General features: G+C 42.1%; 1 protein-coding gene across 1 annotated transcript in view; it reads left to right on the forward strand.

Annotated features, from left to right (window-relative positions):
• The window catches only part of LOC309569011 (uncharacterized protein), a 168,933-nt gene that overhangs the window by 40,210 nt on the left and 108,562 nt on the right, over positions 1-20,161 (forward strand). Inside the window, exon 2 of the mRNA XM_082274771.1 lies at positions 17,730-17,870. Coding sequence (XP_082130897.1) covers positions 17,730-17,870 — 141 coding nt within the window. The remainder of the gene's footprint in view (positions 1-17,729; positions 17,871-20,161) is intronic.

Here is a 20,161-nt window from a genome sequence, read left to right on the forward strand (position 1 = left end):
TGCTACTCCTGAAGTTGAGTCACCATAAAAACCACATAGGGAAAAGCAGAGAGGACAGTTTAATCCCTAAGGTATGTGTAATATGTGTTTCTTGGAGTCCATGGTCACAGTCTCCAAAAGGCCTTTTTTTTTTGCTTACACTTTTTTTAATATGACCCTGCTCCCCACTGCCATTCTTGCCTAGGTTAGACTTACAGCTGTCAGTGGGTGTGCTTGGGGCCTGGTGAAACATCCAGGAGGAAACAGCCAGGCTCTTGATGATGTCAAAGGGGATGATGGCAGTGAAGGACCCATGCGGTGATACCTGAGCAGTACATTGCAGCAGGACAATGCTGGATTCTCTGGGCAAGTGAGTATGTGAGATAAGAACAACCCTGCACAGCAAGAAAAAGGGGTAGAATACAAAAAGCGGGCTTGAAATTGATCTTTAAATGTAAATAGACTATATGGCCAAAGGCTTGTGAACACTTCTATGAATTTTTGAGTTTAGGTATCTCCAGTTAAGGTTACTGTTAATATTACAGCATACAAAGACGTTTTGGACAAATGAACACCTCCAGCCTTGCAGTAACAGTTTGGTGAAGACCTTTTTCTGTTCCAGCATGACTGTAGCCCTGTGTACAAAACCATCTCCATAAAGACATGGTTTGAGGAGTTTGGTGTTGAGGAACTTGAGTGGTCTCAATCCTACTGAACAGCTATGGGAGGACTTTGAATTCCATTTGTGAGCCAGTATTTTCATCTAACATCGGTACTTGAATACTCTTTTTGCTAAATGGTCTACAAATTCCTACAGACACCTCCAAACACCTCCAAAACCTTATAGTAAAAAAAAATAAAATCAGTGCACCACAATACACAAAAATAAAAGCAGTTGAACACTCAGGGCCAAAATATAAAATCCCAGAGAAATAACTTGAAAAAACACAGTGCAGCGCTGAATAAAATAAAATAAAATAAAAATCGAATGACATTCCCTAAAAGGACAATCTAAAAAAAATTCTCTAAGATAAAAATCAAATAGAGTCCCAAAGTGATGAGGGGTGTCCATGCAGACATCTAAACATTCAACTCCAGTGTGCAAATCCTCCATCAGCCACACAATCTCCTCACCTCCAGCTAAGACCCCTGGGTTAGCAGTCAGGTCTAATCAAGCATTTCCTAAAAGGGGAGGAGGGTGTGCTTCTGATAGGGATGCTCCCAAAACGCGGTACCTGAACTCCTCAATATTTCCCTGGGAATAGCAGCTTTTGATATAAAAGGACAAAAGAGCAGCACATAGTGTGTACCATAAAACACAGTTTGTATTGCAAATAAATATATTAAAATTACCAAAATCCGCACTATAACCAGTGCACATTAATAAAGCATGGTACAGGGGTACACTTCCGAGTTGGATGGCTGCAGGTGACGTCACAATCTCCTCCCACCTCCGTACGCGTTACGTCCCCTAAGGCGGGACTTCGTCAGTTGATGTGGAGCAGAAAGACACTACACAATATAAGAGGTTGCCGATTACCGATGGAACCTCCAAAACCTTGTGTAAATTATTCCAAGAAGAGTGGAGGATGTTATAGCCACAAAAAGAAGGGGGGGGGGCATTTCCTTTTCATGCCAATGATTTTCGAATGGTAAGTAGCTTTAGCTGTGATGGGCAGGTGTTCAGAAACTTTTGGTTATAGAGTGTACGTAGATGTTAAATCAGTATAACTTTCAATGCAATGTCTGATTTTCTTGACAGATAACGGATAAATATGAAGTCACCTTCTATGCAGTAGAAGTAGAAGCTCCCAAAATAGAATTTAATTTGGCGAAGGCTTGTTTTAGATTACATTGTTTCCAGCTAGGGTGGCATTTGTAACCTAATAAAATGCTCCACCTGTGTAATTACTATAATCTTATCACCCTGAAGGAATGAAAACACAACTTCTACATCAAGTAAAGCAAAAAAAATAATATTTCAGAAAACAGCACAGGGTAATATTATGGTCATCATTATTAACCACTTGCTGACCAGGCTGGCTTTTCTGGAACATTTTGTTTAAAAGTTTAAATCAGTATTTTTTACTACAAAATTACTTAGTACACCCAGGCATTATATATACATATATATATTGAATTGAATTATATATATATATATATATATTGTGTATATATATATATATATATTTTTTTTTTTTTTAGCAGAAACCCTAGAGAATAAAATGGCAGTTGTTGCAATATTTTATATCACACAGTATTTGCACAGCAGTCTTTCAAACGCATTTTTTTTAAATACACTTTAACCACTTCAGCTCCAGACAGAAGGTTTTATCCCCTTCCTGGCCAGGCAATTTTTTGCAATACGCCATTGCTTTAACTGGTTCCAGACCGCCCACTGCATATATACTGTGGCAAGCTGGCCCTCCTGCGCGAACGTAGGGCTATGTCGTGCACCTGCAGCTAGGGGGCGAGCGTGCCCCCATTTGGCTACCGGGACACCGATGCACAGGGCAGGCGGCTCCGATTGCCGCCTGCCACCCACGATCGCTCCCCGCTGAGAGAGAAGAACAGTCAGCTGTTGTAAACACAGCTGACCGTTCTTCTCTCTGGAATGATCACAGAGGGCCTGTGATCCTTCTATATAGGATTGCATGTCTCTATGATCATTTCACAAGCCCCGCCCCCCATACAGTTAGAATTACTCCCCTAGGCTCACATTTAATCCCTTGATTACCCACAGTGTTAACCCCTTCCCTGCCAGTGTCATTATTACAGTAACAGTGTATATTTTTAGCACTGATTATTGTAGTAATGTCACTGGTCCCCCCAAAAGTATCATAAATGTCAGTTAGGGGTCCGATCTGTCCTCCGCAATGTCGCAATTGCCGCCATTACTGTGAAAAAAAAAAACAATAAAAATGACATAAATCTTTGCTGTAGTTTGCCGTAGTTTGTAGACGCAATAACTTTTGTGCAAACCAATCAAAATACGATTATTGCAGTTTTTTTTTTCACCAAAAATATGTAGCAGAAAACAAATTGGCCTAAAATGTTAAAAAATTTAGATCTTTACATTTTTTTTTTTTGAGAATGTCATTTAAAAGAATGTGAAAAATATTTTTTTTTTTTTTTTTTTAAATTGTCGCTCTTTTTTTATTTATAACGCAAAAAAAAAAAAAAAAATCGCACAGGTGAGCAAATACCACCAAAAGGAAGCTCTATTTGTGGGGAAAAAAGGACATCGATTCGTTTGGGCACAACTGCACAATTGTCCGTTAAAGTAACGCAGTGCCGAATCGCAAAATAGGGCCTGGTCCGGGGGGCGCGCAGAGCGGCGATCGGGGATGCGGCGTGTCACTCTTACACACCGCATCTCCGATCCCTGTAAAAAACCTACTGACGTAGGCTCTTTACCATGTGACCAGCTGTGACCAATCACAGCTGGTCACATAGTAAATAGGAAGAGCCGTTGATCGGCTTTCCTTAGTTCGTACCTGACAGGCACGAGTAGAGGAGAGCCGATCTGCGGCTCTCCTGACAGAGGGGGGGGGGGTCTGCACTGGTATTCAGAGCATTGACACTGGCAGGGAAGGGGTTAATACTGTTGGTGATCAAGGGGTTAAATGTAAGGCTAGGGGAGTGATTCTAACTGTGGGGGGGCGTGGCTTGTGAGATGATTATAGAGACATGTGATCCTATATAGCAGGATCACATAGTCTCTGTGATCATTTCAGGGAGAGGACGGGTGTCTGTGTTTACATCAGCCGACCGTCCTTCTCTGTCAGTGGGGAGAGATCGAGAGTGTCAGGCGGCAATCAGAGCCGCCTGACACATGCACTGGCTTCCCGGCTGACGAGCAGGGGTGGGAGCGTGCCACCGGCGGTGCGGCCGCGCCGCCTAACCTCCCCAGAGCAAGCAACATACATGTACGGCGATTTGCCTGTGGGAGCCAGCCAGCCGAAGTATATCTGCGGCGGCTGTTTGGAAAGTGGTTAAATATTTTTTATCCTCATAATTTATCTTATAAAATGTGTTTTTATGTTTTAATAGGCTTTATAGTTTACTGTTATAAGAAGATGCACTTGGGAATGCACCCATATTGCAATTAGAAGTGAGAAGAACCCCAGCGAAGGTTCCCAAAATAAGTAGAAGCAGCTCCATTGCTCGTAGCTAATAATGGCCACCAGGGCTTTTTTTCAGCAGGAACGCTGGGGAACGCAGTACTGGCACCTCCAGCACTGAATGTATGTAATGCAAGGGGTGTGCTGTAGGGTCTACTGATGCTGGATGCTGGGGGATCTATTGTTGCTGTAATGGATCTATTTTTCGAGGCGGCCTATTGTTGCTGGAAGGGATCTACTATTGTGGGAGGGATCTATTGTACCTAACTGCTGGAGAGTCTATTGATGCTAGCTTTTGGAAGATCTGTTGTTGCTGCCAGGGGTCTATTGTTGCTTGGGTGGTATTTTGTTGCAGGAAGTCAACAGTTGCTGGGGGAATCTATTGTTGCTGGGAAGGGGGGTATACTGCTGCTGGCTGAAGGGGGGGGGGGGGTCTACTTTACTGCTTTTCTTGTTATCATTAACAAATTCCATACAAATTACTTAGCACAGCAAAATTATACTTGGCTCTGTATTCCCTAAATGAGGTGGTACTTGGAGGTGGGTAGGGGGGTGGAAACAAGGGATGGCGCTCGGAGGTGTGTAGGGGGCAAAGACACGAAAAGACTTCGAATGGGGGAGTTCTACCACCTTTTCACTGAGAAAAAAAGCCCTGATGGCCACTAGCTTCCAACTGTGCCAAAACCATGGCTTCTTCCATAGATACAATGGAGGAGTGAGTGTAGCAACTCTAAGGCAAGAGCTGTGTTATTCTCAGGATTACAAGATGAAATTAAAGGAAAGAAGCCCAAAAAAACCCCAAAAAGACAAAAATAAATACAATTTTTGCAGACTCTGTATTTAAGAACTAATAGACTGCAATAGATACACTGTCTGTTACTGGGGTTCAATATAGTAAATGATAAATTGTCTTCATTGGTTACAGGTGATGCACATTGTTCTTGCTGACACTAACCCATATAGGTATCGGTTTACTGTGTGTGTTTTTTGCTTATTTGAGGATCTGTTTTTTCCTATGTGACATAATTTAGAGTATTAGTTAATGTACATGAATGGTCCTGCAGTAGGGTTTCAAGCTTAAAAATGATGGTTCATTTTCATATGAATATGAGATTAGTGGAAGGCTTTTCCAAGTTTCGTTTACCCTTCAGACTTGGCATTTAGAGGAATTGAATCCAGAAATGCAAACATGTTGTCCTGTTCCAAAAAGACCACGCCCACACCCAAAAGTCAGATAAAAAAAAACATTCTTCAACATAATCAGTCAGTTCTCCCTGGCACCAACCTAGAGATACAGCAGCCTCTCATGATGACCATGCTTTTCCAATTCCTTGGTGTGCTCTCGGCTTTGGTAGCATCTGGTAAGTGCTTATTAATCTTTAAGAAATACTTCAAAAGGTCCTTAAAAGAATGAATCATTCTTTTAAAGAATATTTGCACTTTTACAGATAAAACTTAGAAAATTATCTAACATGATTAGCCACTTTACCACCGGAGGATTTTGCTGTCTTACGTCCGGGCCACTTTTTGCGATTCGGCACTGTGCGACTTTAACTGACAATTGCGCGGTCGTGCGACGCCGTACCCAAACGAAATTTACGTCCTTTTTTTCCTACAATCAGAGCTTTCTTTTGGTGGTATTTGATCACCTGTGCGATTTTTACTTTTTGCGCTATAAACAAAAAAAGAGCGTTTATTTTGAAAAAATAACAATATTTTTAACATTTTTTTATATGAAATTCCCCCGAAAAAATGTAAAAATCTAATTTTTTTTAAATTTTTGGCCAATTTGTTTTCTTCTACCTATGTTTGGTAAAAAAAAAATCACAATAAGCGTATTTTGATTGGTTTGCGCAAAAGTTATTGCGTCTACTAACTAAGGCAAAGATTTCTGTCATTTTTGGTGTTTTTTTTTTTTAAGGAGTAATGGCGGCGATCTGCGATTTTTTTTGCGGGACTGCGACTTTGCAGCGGACAGATCGGACCCTTGACTGACATTTTTGACACTTTTGGGGGACCAGTGACATTACTGCAGTAATCAGGGCTATAAATATGCACTGTTACTGTAAAAATGACACTGGCAGGGAAGGGGTTAATTTTATTGGAGAGGGAGGGGTTAATGTATGCCTGGTGCTTACTAACGTGTGGGGGGTGACTGAGTGACACAGGGACAGATCGCATGTTCAGCTATGGAGCTACACTCCAATCTGTCACTCCCTGTCACTCTGTTTACACAGGCGGGCGGATCTCCAAACTAGATTCCCCGACGATCGGGGAAGAGCGACGGCGACCGCCGCCACTCCTCCCCTGGCCCGACTCCCGCTGTGAATGAAAACAGCGGGAGTGCGCCTCCGGCGGCACGCGGGCGCCACCTACAGGGGGAGGAGTCTAGCGATGTAGGTCTACGTCGCTGGACGATAACGAGCCACTATGCCGCAGTAGAGGCACAGTGAGCAGAGGTCAAGTGGTTAAGACAATTTTGGAAGATAGAAGTTCTCACCAAGAAGTACCGGGACTTTGGTCCTTCAAAGCACCCCAGGACCTAGAACTTGGAAACTCTGTATGAAGATTGCTACATTTATCTCCAGAATCAAAGCTCTGGTGTATTGCACTAGATAGATTGCACTAGAATCAGGGACTCTCAAACTACGGCCCTCCAGCTGTTGCGGAACTACACATCCAATGAGGCGTTGTAAAACTCTGACATTCACAGACATGACTAGGCGTGATGGGAATTGTAGTTCCTGAACAATTGGAGGGCCATAGTTTGAAGACCCCTGCCCTAGATATATCTATATAAAGGTTTAATAAGACATGTACATTACAAGGGGTTCAGAAAACATGTCATATCCAAATACAGACTTATATACTGAGCTTCTCAGATTTAGCAGATCCCAGAACATTTAGAAGATCAAAGGCACCATTAAGGCAACGCTTTAAATTATAATATAATAAAAAACTATAAATAAATTAAAGTATGTATGTATGTATGTATATATATATATATATATATATATATATATATATATATATATATGTATACGTATATATATATATATATATATATATATATATATATATATATACATATGTATAGATGTATGTACATATATATATATATATATATATATATATATATACATATGTACAGATGTATGTACATATATATATATATATATATATATATATATATATATATATATATATATATATATATATATATATATACATATGTATAGATGTATGTACATATATATATATATATATATATATACATATGTACAGATGTATGTACATATATATATATATATATATAAAAAATACAGTAAAACTGCAGGAAAGGGCACTGTGGGGCAAACTAATGTGATTTTTTTTTATTTTGCAATGTATCAGTGTGTTTGGTGTGTTTTACATTTGAATTTGCCACCGGTTCCACCCCCTGCGAACATCGCAGGAGACGGAAGTCGGGGCGCGGAGATGATCAGGAGGAAGACCTGCCGCTAGACACCGCCGGGGCCAAATTGCTGGATCCCGGTGACAAGGTAAGTAACCTCTCTTACAGGATCCAGCGAAGCTTCTGGCGGTACCCCGAGTGTGGCTCGGGGTTACCGCTTTTGGCTCTGAAATTTAACCCCGAGCCACACTCTGGAATACCGCTGAGAAGGTTAAGAGACTCTTGGACATATGTCTCCAAGATCAAAACAGTCAGGGGTATGAGAAATGAATTTGTCCACACACACCTACACAGGTTGAACTGGATGGACTATTGTCTTTATTCAACCTCAACTACTATGTAACTATGTAACGATTGTTTCCAGTGTAGAAATCCAAAATGTTATAAATTTATCTGGGACAGGCTCTTCAAATAGGGACTTGTGTTATGATGACAACTCTCTAGATCTAGTTGGCTGTCCTCAGGGTAGGCTGATAAATCTAGTCATTTCTATACTGATTCTATACACCATCCTGATTTTATTACAAACTGTTGTTTAAGCCGTAAAGAGGGGGGGGGGACATTAAACGTGCCCTGAAATGCTTTGGTTGTCTGGTTATTCCTACACTTGAAATATTTAAGAGAGATATCTATCTCCTATGAAAAAAAAAGTCCCCTCATTGTGATGAGATTTCATTACCATCTGTAGGGACCTCTTAATGGGACACAGATGGCATGAGAATCTGACGGGGATTCTATCCCCTCCCTGTTGTATTAAAAAAAATATATATATATATATATTGTCTAACATACCTAAAGTATAACTAAGAGCAAAGCTGTTTTTTTTCCTTTCAACAAAGTTCTGAGGGATTAGAGCACCTGCCAGTTTTTATTGCTGTCTGTGCCCCCATTGGAGAGATTCACTCTTTTTATTTGTCCTATTTACCATTATCATTGAAAGTGAAAGTAAATGAAAAACCCAAATTTTGGGTTGTCCCCAGAAAAGTAATAGAGGGGATATTTTCCAATGGGGACACTAGTTCAGGTGACCCGGGGGTACCCAAAGAATTCCCTTAATTTGCGGGGCTTTCCACTCACTTCCTGTTTCGCTGACACAAGAAATCACCCCAATGGGACACAGATGGCAAAAAAAAATCAGGGGTTAAAACTCCCTTGCTCTATCCAAAATGAAGAAAAACAAAAAAGTTTTGCCTCTAATTTTATTTTAATGGCCAAAGTTGATCACATCTAAGTAGCAGGTACCTCTATAATACTGCATGCATTTTCAGTTAATGGTACGTTTGGAGCATGTTACCCTAAATATATATATTTTTTTCTATGTGTGTGTTCACAGATGTGTATTTTATACAACCTGTAAATCATAGTCTCTATCATTTTCGTGTACTTCTTCCATCTCAAGTGCCTGGTTAATCCTGACTAGCTAATCCTGGCTAAGCCTTTCTTCTTTGTTCTAAACTGACCACACAAAGCACAAAAGCTGATCTGTGTTAGCGTGGTCAGTTTTCATCCTTTGGCTGGTCATGCAGAGATACAGGACACTGTGCAGAGAAACAGTATGCCTGGATTGGGTAGTTTGTTCAGCCACCATACCCCCTGACCAATCACAGTCTGGCTCTGGCACATACACCTTCCTCAAGTGCAGCCTGCCTCTTGAACAGGTCCCCTGCTCAAGCAAAGTCTACCTCTTAAATACGCCCCCGCTCAAACACAGCCTGCCTCTTGTACACGCCCCCAGCTCTAGTCTAGCCTGCCTCTTGAACACGCCCCCTTCCTGCATCGTGCCTCTGGCTGAACAGACTATGGAATACAGGCCTTCTGTATGTCTGTGCAGTGTCCAGTAACCCCGTTCCCCACTCTCAGAAAGATGAGATGCATGGTCACATGACAGTATGCCTGGATTGGGTAGTTTGTTCAGCAACCACACCCCCTGACCAATTACAGCCTGGCTCTGGAACAAACCCCCTGTGCAAGTACAGCCTGCCTCTTAAACATGTCCTCCATTCAAGCACAGCCTTCCTCTTAAGTACACCCCGCTCAAGCACAGCCTGCCTCTTGAAAATATCCCCTGATTAAGCACAGCCTGCCTCTTGAACACTTCCTCCACTCAAACATAGTCTGCCTCTTGAATACACCCCCGCTCAAGCACAGCCTGCCCCTTGAACCTTGAACATGCCCCCCCCCCCGCTCAAGTACAGCCTAACTCTTGAGTCTCAGGCGGAATAGACTATGGAATACAGGCATGCTGTGTGTCTGCACAGTGATAAGTAACCCCGTCCCCCACTCTCAGAAAGATGAGATGCATGGTCACATGACAATATGCCTGGATTGGGTAGTTTGTTTTGCAACCACACCCCCTGACCAATCACAGCCTGGCTCTGGAACAAACCCCCTGTGCAAGTACAGCCTGCCTCTTAAACTTGTCCTCCATTCAAGCACAGCCTTCCTCTTAAGTACACCCCGCTCAAGAACAGCCTGCCTCTTGAAAATATCCCCTGATTAAGCACAGCCTGCCTCTTGAACACTTCCTGCACTCAAACACAGTCTGCCTCTTGAATACACCCCCTCTCAAGCACAGCATGCCTCTTAAACATGCCCTCCACTCAAGTACAGCCTGCCTCTGGCACACACCCGTCCGGTCAAGTACAGCCTGCCTCTTAAACACGCCCCCACTCAAGCACAACTGGCCTCTGGCACACACCCCCCGCACAAGTACAGCCTGCCTCCTAAACTCACCCCCTGCTCAAGCACAGCCTGCCTCTTGAACATGCCCTCACTCAAGCACAGTCTGCCTCTGGAACGCACCCTCCGCTTAAGCACAGCCTGCCTCTTGAACATGCCCTCACTCAAGCACAACTGGCCTCTGGCACACACCCTCCGCTTAAGCACAGCCTGCCTCTTGAACACGCCCCCCACTCAAGTACAGCCTGCCTCTTAAGTTCACCCCCGCTTAAGCACAACCTGCTTCTTGAACACCCCCCTCTCAAGCACAGCCTGCCTCTTAAACACGCCCCCCACTCAAACACAGCCTGTCTCTTAAGTACACCCCCGCTCAAGTACAGCCTGCCTCTTGAAAATACCCCCCTGCTTAAGCACAGCCTGCCTCTTGAACACTTCCCCCACTCAAACACAGTCTGCCTCTTGAATACGCCCATGCTCAAGCACAGCCTACCCCTTGAACACGCCCCCCGCTCAAGCACAGCCTGACTCTTGAGTCTCAGGCTGAATAGACTATGGAATACAGGCATGCTGTGTGTCTGCACAGTGACAAGTAGCCCCGCCCCCCACTGTTAGGGGAAAGAGATGCATGGTCACATGACAAAACTTATTAACCTTGTAAAAAGGTAAGAAAGATCATTTCTGAAACTTAGCAAAAGCAGGTATGGTGCCTGCATAGTTATAATTGTATTAGAAAGTGTCTATTTTCTTTGATGGTCACAACTACTTTAAGATGTTTTTGTGTATATGGCTGAAGTTCACCTTTAAATAACCTTGAACATTCTCCAATAGACAAACATCAGATCGGACAAAATCTTTCAGGTTTAGGCAAGACCCTTTTGGCAAACAGAGCAATTTTCAGTATTATAGAGAAAAAGCAAATACTGGGATATGGAAAAAAACTGAATAAAATTAAAGTTTCTGCGTTTGTGAGCTCAGAGCCTGGGGTGTCAAAGCATCCAGTGCAAGTTTCTGCCAACAGTAGTTCTGGCACCAGCCCCAAACAAATTTGGCTTCCTCCTCCAGGGCATTCCTGTAACTTTGTATTCTTTTAAAGTACATCTAATCCCACAAACAAATATATAATAATTTGCAGCCCACAAGTCCTTGGCTGTGGCTGTGTTTTATCTTATTACTCAGTCCAAGGGTTGTCTGTCATTGTTTGGTTCTACCCACTCATTCCCCTACCTCTGTAAGGAGCCAGGAGCATAAACTCCTAGCGTTAACAAATCGACAAATCCATTTACATTGCCATATACTGTATCTCCTTGACCCAATCCAGTATAGATCACCAGCCATAACTAATCTGCTCATCAGCAGCAACAGCACATTGTAACGGAGGCGATTGATCTCCATTACAATGGGCAGGGTCAACTGTAATCAAGAGCCAGTGGATCTCTTAAACCCAAAGTATTTGCAATGAACAGTAACAGTAGTTTACAACACAATTATACTGTGCTGATAATGCAGCACTGGTGCTGAATAGAACATATGGTTACAGCGCTGCTCTCAATGCAAAATAATCATATGCAAAAAAAAAAAGACTGGAAACATTTCCAATCCTCCATAAGCTGGAAATCTGGATATACAGAGGTCTCAAAATCAGACCATCACTAGGTGATTTCCATTTAATCGCCCAGATAGAATGAAACAGTTTAACCAGGATAGAATAAGCAGTTGGAATAGGATTTTGGAACATCTGTTTATACAGATTTCCAGCTTATGGAGGATTGGAACTGTTTCCAGTTTTTTATTTTGCATGGGTGTTTTCTGTAGACTATTGCCATCAGGTAGGTAGAGATGTATAGAACGGTTCCCGGCGAACTTCGCATGTTCGCGTTCGCCGCTGCGGGCGAACATATGCGATGTTCGGTCCGCCTCCTATACATCATCATTGAGGCAAACTTTGACCCTGAACATCACAGTCAGCAGACACATTCCAGGCCAATCAGCATACCTCCCTCCCACACCCTCCCACCTCCTATAAATAAGCAAGGGCAGCATCCACCTTAGATCATTTCTGTGTTACTGAGAGCAGGGAAAGTGCTGCTGCTGCTGTTATAGCTAGGGACAGTTCCCGGTCTTGTTAGCCAGTGTTCTTGGTACACTCCTGCTGTAAGGACAGCACCCCAAAAAGCCCTTCCTAGGGCTGGTATTTGAGGTTTTTTTTGGATATATATCTATTGTCCCCAAAAGCCCTTTTGAGGGCTGGTATTTGTGTAATTTTTTTTTGTTCTGTGATATATATATATATATATATATATTGTCCCCAAAAGCCCCTTTGAGGGCTGGTATTTGAGTTTTTAATATATATATATATATATATATATATATATGTAGCATGTCCAGAACCAGGAAAAAAAGATCATATAGGTGTAAAAGGGGTTCCCACCATCCCTGCTCTACTGAAAAATTATCTTTTTTTCTGGTTCTGGACATGCTACAGAGCTGAAACTTCACAGGTACACTTTTTAGACCCCCTAGACACTAAATCACACAAAAAAAGTTCTTAAAAATTGTCATTTTTGATAGAGAGACAATTATTGGAAAACTTAAAAAAAAAAAACTTAAAAAAAAAAAATTTCTTTGGATTTATTGTCTGGGGGGTCTAAAAGGTGTACCTGTGAAGTTTCAGCTCTGTAGCATGTCCAGAACCAGAAAAAAAATAGAATTAGGGTTAGGGCTAGGGTTAGGGTTAGGGTTAGGGCTAGGGTTAGGGTCAGGGCTAAGGTTAGGGTTATTTTTAGTGCTTAGGGTTAGAGGGTTAGAGTTAGAGGGGTAGGGGTAGGGCTACTAACTCTAACCCTAAGTATCTCACCGTAACCCTAACCCTAGCCCCTAACACTAAACCTAACCCTAACCCTCTAACCATAACCCTAACCCTCTAACCTTAACCCTAACCCTCTAAGCCTAGCCATAAAAATAACCCTAACCCTAAACCTAACCCTAGCCCTAGCCCTAGCCCTAACCCTAACCCTAACCCTAGCCCTAACCCTAACCCTAACCCTAGCCCTAACCCTAATTCGTATTTTTTTCTGGTTCCGGACATGCTACAGAGCTGAAACTTCACAGGTACACTTTTTAGACCCCCCAGATGCTAAATCCAAAGAAATTTTTTATTTTTATTTTTTTTTAATCTTTCCAATAATTGGCTTTCTATCAAAAAATTACAATTTTTAAGAACTTTTTTTTGTGTGATCCCTCTCCGGCATGCCACAGTCCAGGTGTTTGTCCCCTTGAAACAACTTTTCCATTATTATTGTGGCCAGAAAGAGTCCCTGGGGGTTTTAAAATTTGCCTGCCTATTAAAGTCTATGGCGGTTCGCCCGGTTCGCGAACATTTGCCGATGTTCGCGTTCGCCGTTCGCGAACGGCGAATTTTAGGTTCGCGACATCACTACAGGTAGGCGGACATTGGATGCTCCTGCCTTAGAAGGGGCCTCTATATGCAGGGATTTATCCCCTCTGTGACACACTGATGTTTTTGAGGACCCATTTGTTAACTCTTGGACCGGCCTCTGGTCATTTTTGATTTGCTCAAGAATATAATCCTGTACAAGTTTATGTAAGTCTCCTGAAAAAGCCATTTGAATTGGCGAAACATGTTGAGCGTGGGGTTCCCCTTAGAATCCATACCAGACCCTAAGGTTTTTTTTTTTAATAACCGGGTTCCGGCAATTGCAACCGCGAGTCAATTTAAACGTGATTTGACTTGTTTTTTTTTTGTTTTTTTTCTTTTTGCTGCAGCATGTTCTATATTTTAATAAACACATGTTTTCAGAAAAAAAAAAAAAAACTCTAAAATGAATTTTAGTGCAAACAACAAAATTGTTTTGGTAAAATGTAAGGGCTGTTATGGTTGATGCTCATTCTGTGTTGTGTTTTCTCTCTCTTTAGGCTACTCGCTCTCTTGTACACAGTGTTTTTCTTCATCGGACTCATGTACCGGCTCCAGTATGACTTGTCCTTCTGGCTCAGTGTGTGGAGCTGTATACACAGAAACCCGGGTGATGGGTAAGTTATTAAAGAAAAATGTGATGTGTATTTGATGTCAGAGTTTTACAAGTGTCAGTTCACAAGCTATAAGTCGTTTTTTAAAGTAAGGTACATATGGAAGACCCTCACACAGTTCAACTCAGTTTTCCCCAGAACACCTACCATTCTTCAGCTGCCATTGTGCTTTGCTGGGTTTCTGGGGTGCCCCTCCACCTTTAAAACGGTTGTAAACCACTGGACAGTTTTTTTACATTTTTTTTTGTACCTGCAAAGTAAAGCCATGATGTGCTAGTATGCATCGCTAGTGCATCGCATACTAGCACACTATGTTAAACTTACCTTTAACCACTTTAAGACCGGAAGATTTTACCCCCTTCCTGACCAGGCCCTATTTTGCGATTCGGCACTGCGTTATTTTAACGGACAATTGCGCGGTCGTGCAACGCTATACCCAAATTAAATTGATGTCCTTTTTTCCCCACAAATAGAGCTTTCATTTGGTGGTATTTGATCACCTGTGCAATTTTTAATTTTTGCGCTATAAACAAAAAAAGAGCGACAATTTTGTAAAAAAAAAAAAAACACTATTCTTCACTTTCTGCTATATAACGTTCCCAAAAAAAATTAAAAATATAAATTTTTTTAACATTTTAGACCAATTTGTTTTCTGTTACATATTTTTGGTAAAAAAAAAATCGCAATAAGCGTATTTTGATTGGTTTGCACAAAAGTTACCCCGTTTACTAACTACGGGAAAGATTAATGTCATTTTTATTGTTTTTTTTTTTTTTTTACTAGTAATGGCAGCGATCTGTGATTTTTTTGCGGGACTGCAACATTGCTGCGGACAGATCGGACCCCTAACTGACATTTTCGACACTTTTGGGGGGACCAGTGACATTACTACAGTAATCAGTGCTAACAATTTGCACTGTTACTGTAATAATGACACTGGCAGGGAAGGGGTTAACACTGTTGGTGATCAATGGGTTAAATGTATGCCTCATGCTTACTGATGTGTGTGGGGGGAGGGGAGTTCTGTGACACAGACAGAGATCGCAGGTTCAGCTATGCTGAATCCTGTGATCTCATCCTGTCTGTCACTGAGAAGATCCGCCTGCTTTGTTTACATAAGCAGGCGGGTCTTCTCACCGTTTCCACGACTATCTAGGAAGGGAGACAGCAGTCGCTGCCTCTCCTCCCCTGGCCCGACTCCCGCTGTGTCTAAACACATGAACTCCAGTGACATAGGTCTACGTTGCTGGACCCAGGAGAGCCACACTGCCACAGTAGGATTACTGTGAGCAGTTAGAAAGTTTGGCTGTTTTGAATGCTGTAATTTTTTTTAATCTGGCGCCGAGTACCCAGAAGTGATGTCATGACTTCCGGGTTTTTGCATGGAGTCCCGATCAGAGCCGAATGCCACTTTAATCGGGTCTTCGGCGGCCGTGCAGGCTGGTTGCCTGGGTCTCCCGGTGGGAGGAGCCACGGAAGGCGGTGGGAGTGGTGGGACGTTCCCTCCCGCTCCTTGTAATGACAACCGAGCGGCTTCTCAGCCGCATCGGTTGTAATTACAAGACAGCCGACCGTCGGCTATGGTCGCCGGTACCGGGGTGATGCCTCTAGCTGCAGACATCACTCCGGTACAAGCACTTTCCCGAAATATCGGCAATATCGGTAACCTTGGTGGCCGATTCCGATATATCGGGGAAAGTGCATATCGGCCATTTATACCTATGCTTTCTATACTTGTAACCTTATATTGTTATTCTTTAATAAGCTTAACATCTTAGTGGGTTATGATATACTAGATTTTGATCCTTTCTAGATATTTTCAAGGACGACTTTTCTTATTTGCTTTACCTATTTGTGAACTACGTAGTAGTTATTATATTACATTGTATCTGTAATTATCTTTATACCCGTACTTTATGATGTTACTTTCTTATTGTTGCATCTAATCCTCCTTGTATAACATGTTAAAACTCAATAAAACTAATTTGACGAGATCGCACCTTTGTAAACTGACCATTTCCGTTACACTCAATGCCAACTTCTCCGAGGTGGTCAGCCAAGAACATGTTTTCCGAAGATCAACTTGGTTTCATGATTTGAAATGAGATGCAATCATCGGGATTGATGCTCATCTCAGCTTCATAAAAGGACGCCTAAAGCTTTCTTTGTTTTAATTGCAGAGAATGATACAGTTTGTTTCCTTGTAGGTACTGCTTCAAAATCATACGTGAAGACATGTCTACCGAAGGACCAGTGTACCAAGGGAGGAAGTTACACCTTTTCTAACAATATAAGAGTGAAGATGGGTACATCGTGTTGTGAAACAGATAATTGCACCCCGGCTCTTTCTTCCGGTAAGTGGCTCTATTTGCTGCCTTCCCATAAATGGCTAAATACACGTGTGAGGCTCTTTTTACCTGCCAAAGGATTTGTACCTCTGTCCATCCAGTTCTGAGATTTACACAGCTCTTCAACACAGCACAGTCCAATGAGGGCACCAGACTCTCATCGAGGAGGTTGTGAGCAATTCAATTAGCTGAAGCATTTCACTAGATTTATTAATCAGTGCCAGGACAAGGCCATCTAGAGCCCAGGGCAAACATGCCAAACTTGCCCCCCCCCCAAGATGTATGGGCATTATGTGTCAATAAAAATCCCCTTCCTCCAAAAAAAAAAAAAATCATAAATTCCCCCTATTCCCAGTACAAGTTGCCCCCTCCCCCTCAAAAAATAAATTAAATGTAGTAATGTCACTGGTCCCCCCCAAAAGTGTCAAAAAAGTCAGTTAGGGGTCCGATCTGTCCGCTGCAATGTCGCAGTACTGCAAAAAATTGCTGATCCCCGCCATTACTAGTAAAAAAAAAACAATAAAAATGACATAAATCTTTCTCATAGTTAGTAGACACGATAACTTTTGCGCAAACCAATCAAAATACGCTTATTGCTATTTTTATTTTTTTTAATCAAAAATATGTTGCAGAAAACAAATTGGCCTAAAATGTTAACAAATTTTGATTTTAATTTTTTTTTTGGGAATGTTATATAGCAGAATGTGAAAAACATTGTTTTTTTTTTTTTCAAAATTGTCGCTATTTTTTTGCTTATAGCGGAAAAATTATAAATCGCAGAGGTGATCAAATACCACCAAAAGAAAGCTCTGTTTGCGGGGAAACAAAGTACAACAATTTTATTTGGGTACAGCCTCGCACAGCCGCGTAATTGTCCTTTAAAATAACGCAGTGCCGAATCGCAAAACATGGCCTGGTCATAAAGGGGGCAAATCCTTCCGGTCCAGGGGTGGTTAAAGGTCGAAGTAGGCCTTCATTTCATTAACATCTTCATTGTCCGAAGAACCAAGCATGGTGTCCCTTTCTTTATTATTATTATATAGGTTCTTTTAGGTTAATTTTATGCCATTAAATACCTGTTATGTTTTCTTACCTTAGTGCCGGGGGACAGCTCAGTATCCAATGGACTGACGTGCCGATCCTGTCTATCTGCTGACTCCACCTGGTGTTACACTTCCGATACGATGCAGTGTACGGGCGATGAGACCATGTGTCTTCTCCAGACCACAAAAGTATCAGGTCAGTATTACAGACAAACCCAATGCTATAAAAAAAAGTAAAAAAAAAAAAAAAAGAAAAAGTATTTTTACCCTTAACCACTTCCCCCAAATGGATGTACCCGTACGCCCTTGGGGTTCAGTGGTAATACCGGGATGATGCTTGTACCTACAAGCATCATCCTGGTACCATTTTTTTGCAGCTGGTGATTCTCTATTTTGGCAGAAGTGATCTGAGTGGCTAATTATCCCACCCCCCTCCCTTCGCCGCCTCTCCTGTGCTCTCCGGTCCCATCTTGGAGGCCAGGAGCAATGGGGCCGGCGGAGATGGCTGCCCTGTACAGAGAGAGAGAGGAACTGACGTCATTCCCCTCTCTCTCTAACCCTGGAAACCAGAAGCAACGAGTATTCGCCACCTCTGGTTCCGCCCCTTTGTTTACCTGGCCATTGGCGGCCAGAGAAGCAGCCGATCGGACCAATCCCGGTCTATTTTGCAGCGTGGGAGGCCGGAGGAGAGATTTGGGGACTAATAGACCCCAAATCTTTCCATAAAGAAGACCTATCATGGCCAATGCTATCGCAATGAAAAAAGAAACAATGAGGCGCCTCTAAATGCATATCTGGGAAAATTGCTTCAGTCTTTCCCCCCAACTTGCTGATGGCTGCCTAAAGACTTGTGGATTCATCTTCTTATGGTGCCCCAAAATTCCACAGGACACTGTAAGTTTAACCAAGGACTGAATATTACCCATGAACTAGAGCCGATCCATCCATTGTAATGGCATGCTATCACAATGGACGTTGTTCATCCCTTGTGAAAGCAATAAAGTTATTACAATTTTTTTTTTTTTTTAAAGTGTAAAAAAAATATTTTTTTTATAAAATTATTAACAATAATAATAAAAAAAAAGTAAAGCGCCCCCTTCCCACCATGCTTTTGCGCAAATGCGAACACATACGTTACTCCGGCACGCATATGTAAACGGTGATCGCACCACACATGTGAGGTATTGTCACGAACGTCAGAGCGTGAGCAATAATTCTAGCACCGGACCTCTTGTGCCACTCTAAACTGGTAACCAATAAAGGCGTTAAAAGCGTCTCCTATGGAGAGTTTTAAGACCAGTAGTTTGCCGCCATTCCACGGGCAGACATCATTTTAAAATGTGACATGTTAGGTATCTACTTACTTGGCGTAACGTCATCTTTTACATTATACAAAAAATTGGTTTAACTTCACTGTCTCCTTTTTTTTTTTTTTTTTTTTTTATTCATGAAAGTGTTTATTTTTTTTCCAAAATAATTGCGTTTGAAAAACTGCTGCGCAAAAAACGTGCGACGTAAAAAAATTGCAACACCCACCATTTTATTCTAGTCTCTGCTAAAAAAAAAAAAAAAAAAAATATATATATATATATATATATATATACATACTGTATGTATATATATATATATATATATATATATATATATATATATATATATATATTCTTTTTTATTTTTGCAGAGACCCCCATAGAATAAAATGGTGGGTGTTGCAATTTTTTTATGTCACACGGTTTTTGCGCAGCGGTTTTTTAAACACAATATAAAGTTATATATATATATATAAAGTTTAGGGGTTCTAAGTAATTTTCTAGCAAAAGTAGATTTTAACATATAGGATCGAAGTGTCAGAATAGGCTTGAGAAGGAGGAGGTTAACCACTTGCCGACTGACCGCCGCATATATACTGTGGCAGGCTGGCTCAGCTGCGCAAATTGCCGTACCTGTATGGCGATCCGCGGGAGAGCTCCTGCGGCAGAGCGCTCCCGCCCGCACTAGACAGCGGCGATGCCGATCTACGGGAACGGTGGCACCGATTGCCACTGGGCACCCGTGATCGCTACCCGCTGAGAGAATTGAAACAATCAGATATTTAGTAAAAGCAGCACATATTACACACATTAAGTGCCGGCTCACACTTCTGCGATGGGGGAACGCTGCGAATATGCAGCCTGTTCCCGCATCGCATCCGCACCTCTGGCAGTTCACACTGCCATATGCGATACGCAGGGGGTGTCAATTAAATGTTAACGACACCCCCAGTTTGATCGCATATCGCAGTGCGATCTGACAGTACGCAGAGAATCAGATTGCACAAGTGTGAACCACTGTGCGATCCGATTCTGAGGCGGCTCAAAAAAAGCCTCCTATGCGTTTTTGGTGCGGATGCGCTGCGAATTCAGCCATAGAAAGTGTATGGCTGAACTCGCATCCGCACAGGAGATCGCATGTAATGAAGTGCGCTCCGAATTACATGCGATCTCTCAA

The sequence above is a fragment of the Pelophylax lessonae genome (assembly GCF_965119305.1).
Source record: "Pelophylax lessonae genome assembly, chromosome: 12".
In the NCBI taxonomy this organism is placed as follows: domain Eukaryota; kingdom Metazoa; phylum Chordata; class Amphibia; order Anura; family Ranidae; genus Pelophylax; species Pelophylax lessonae.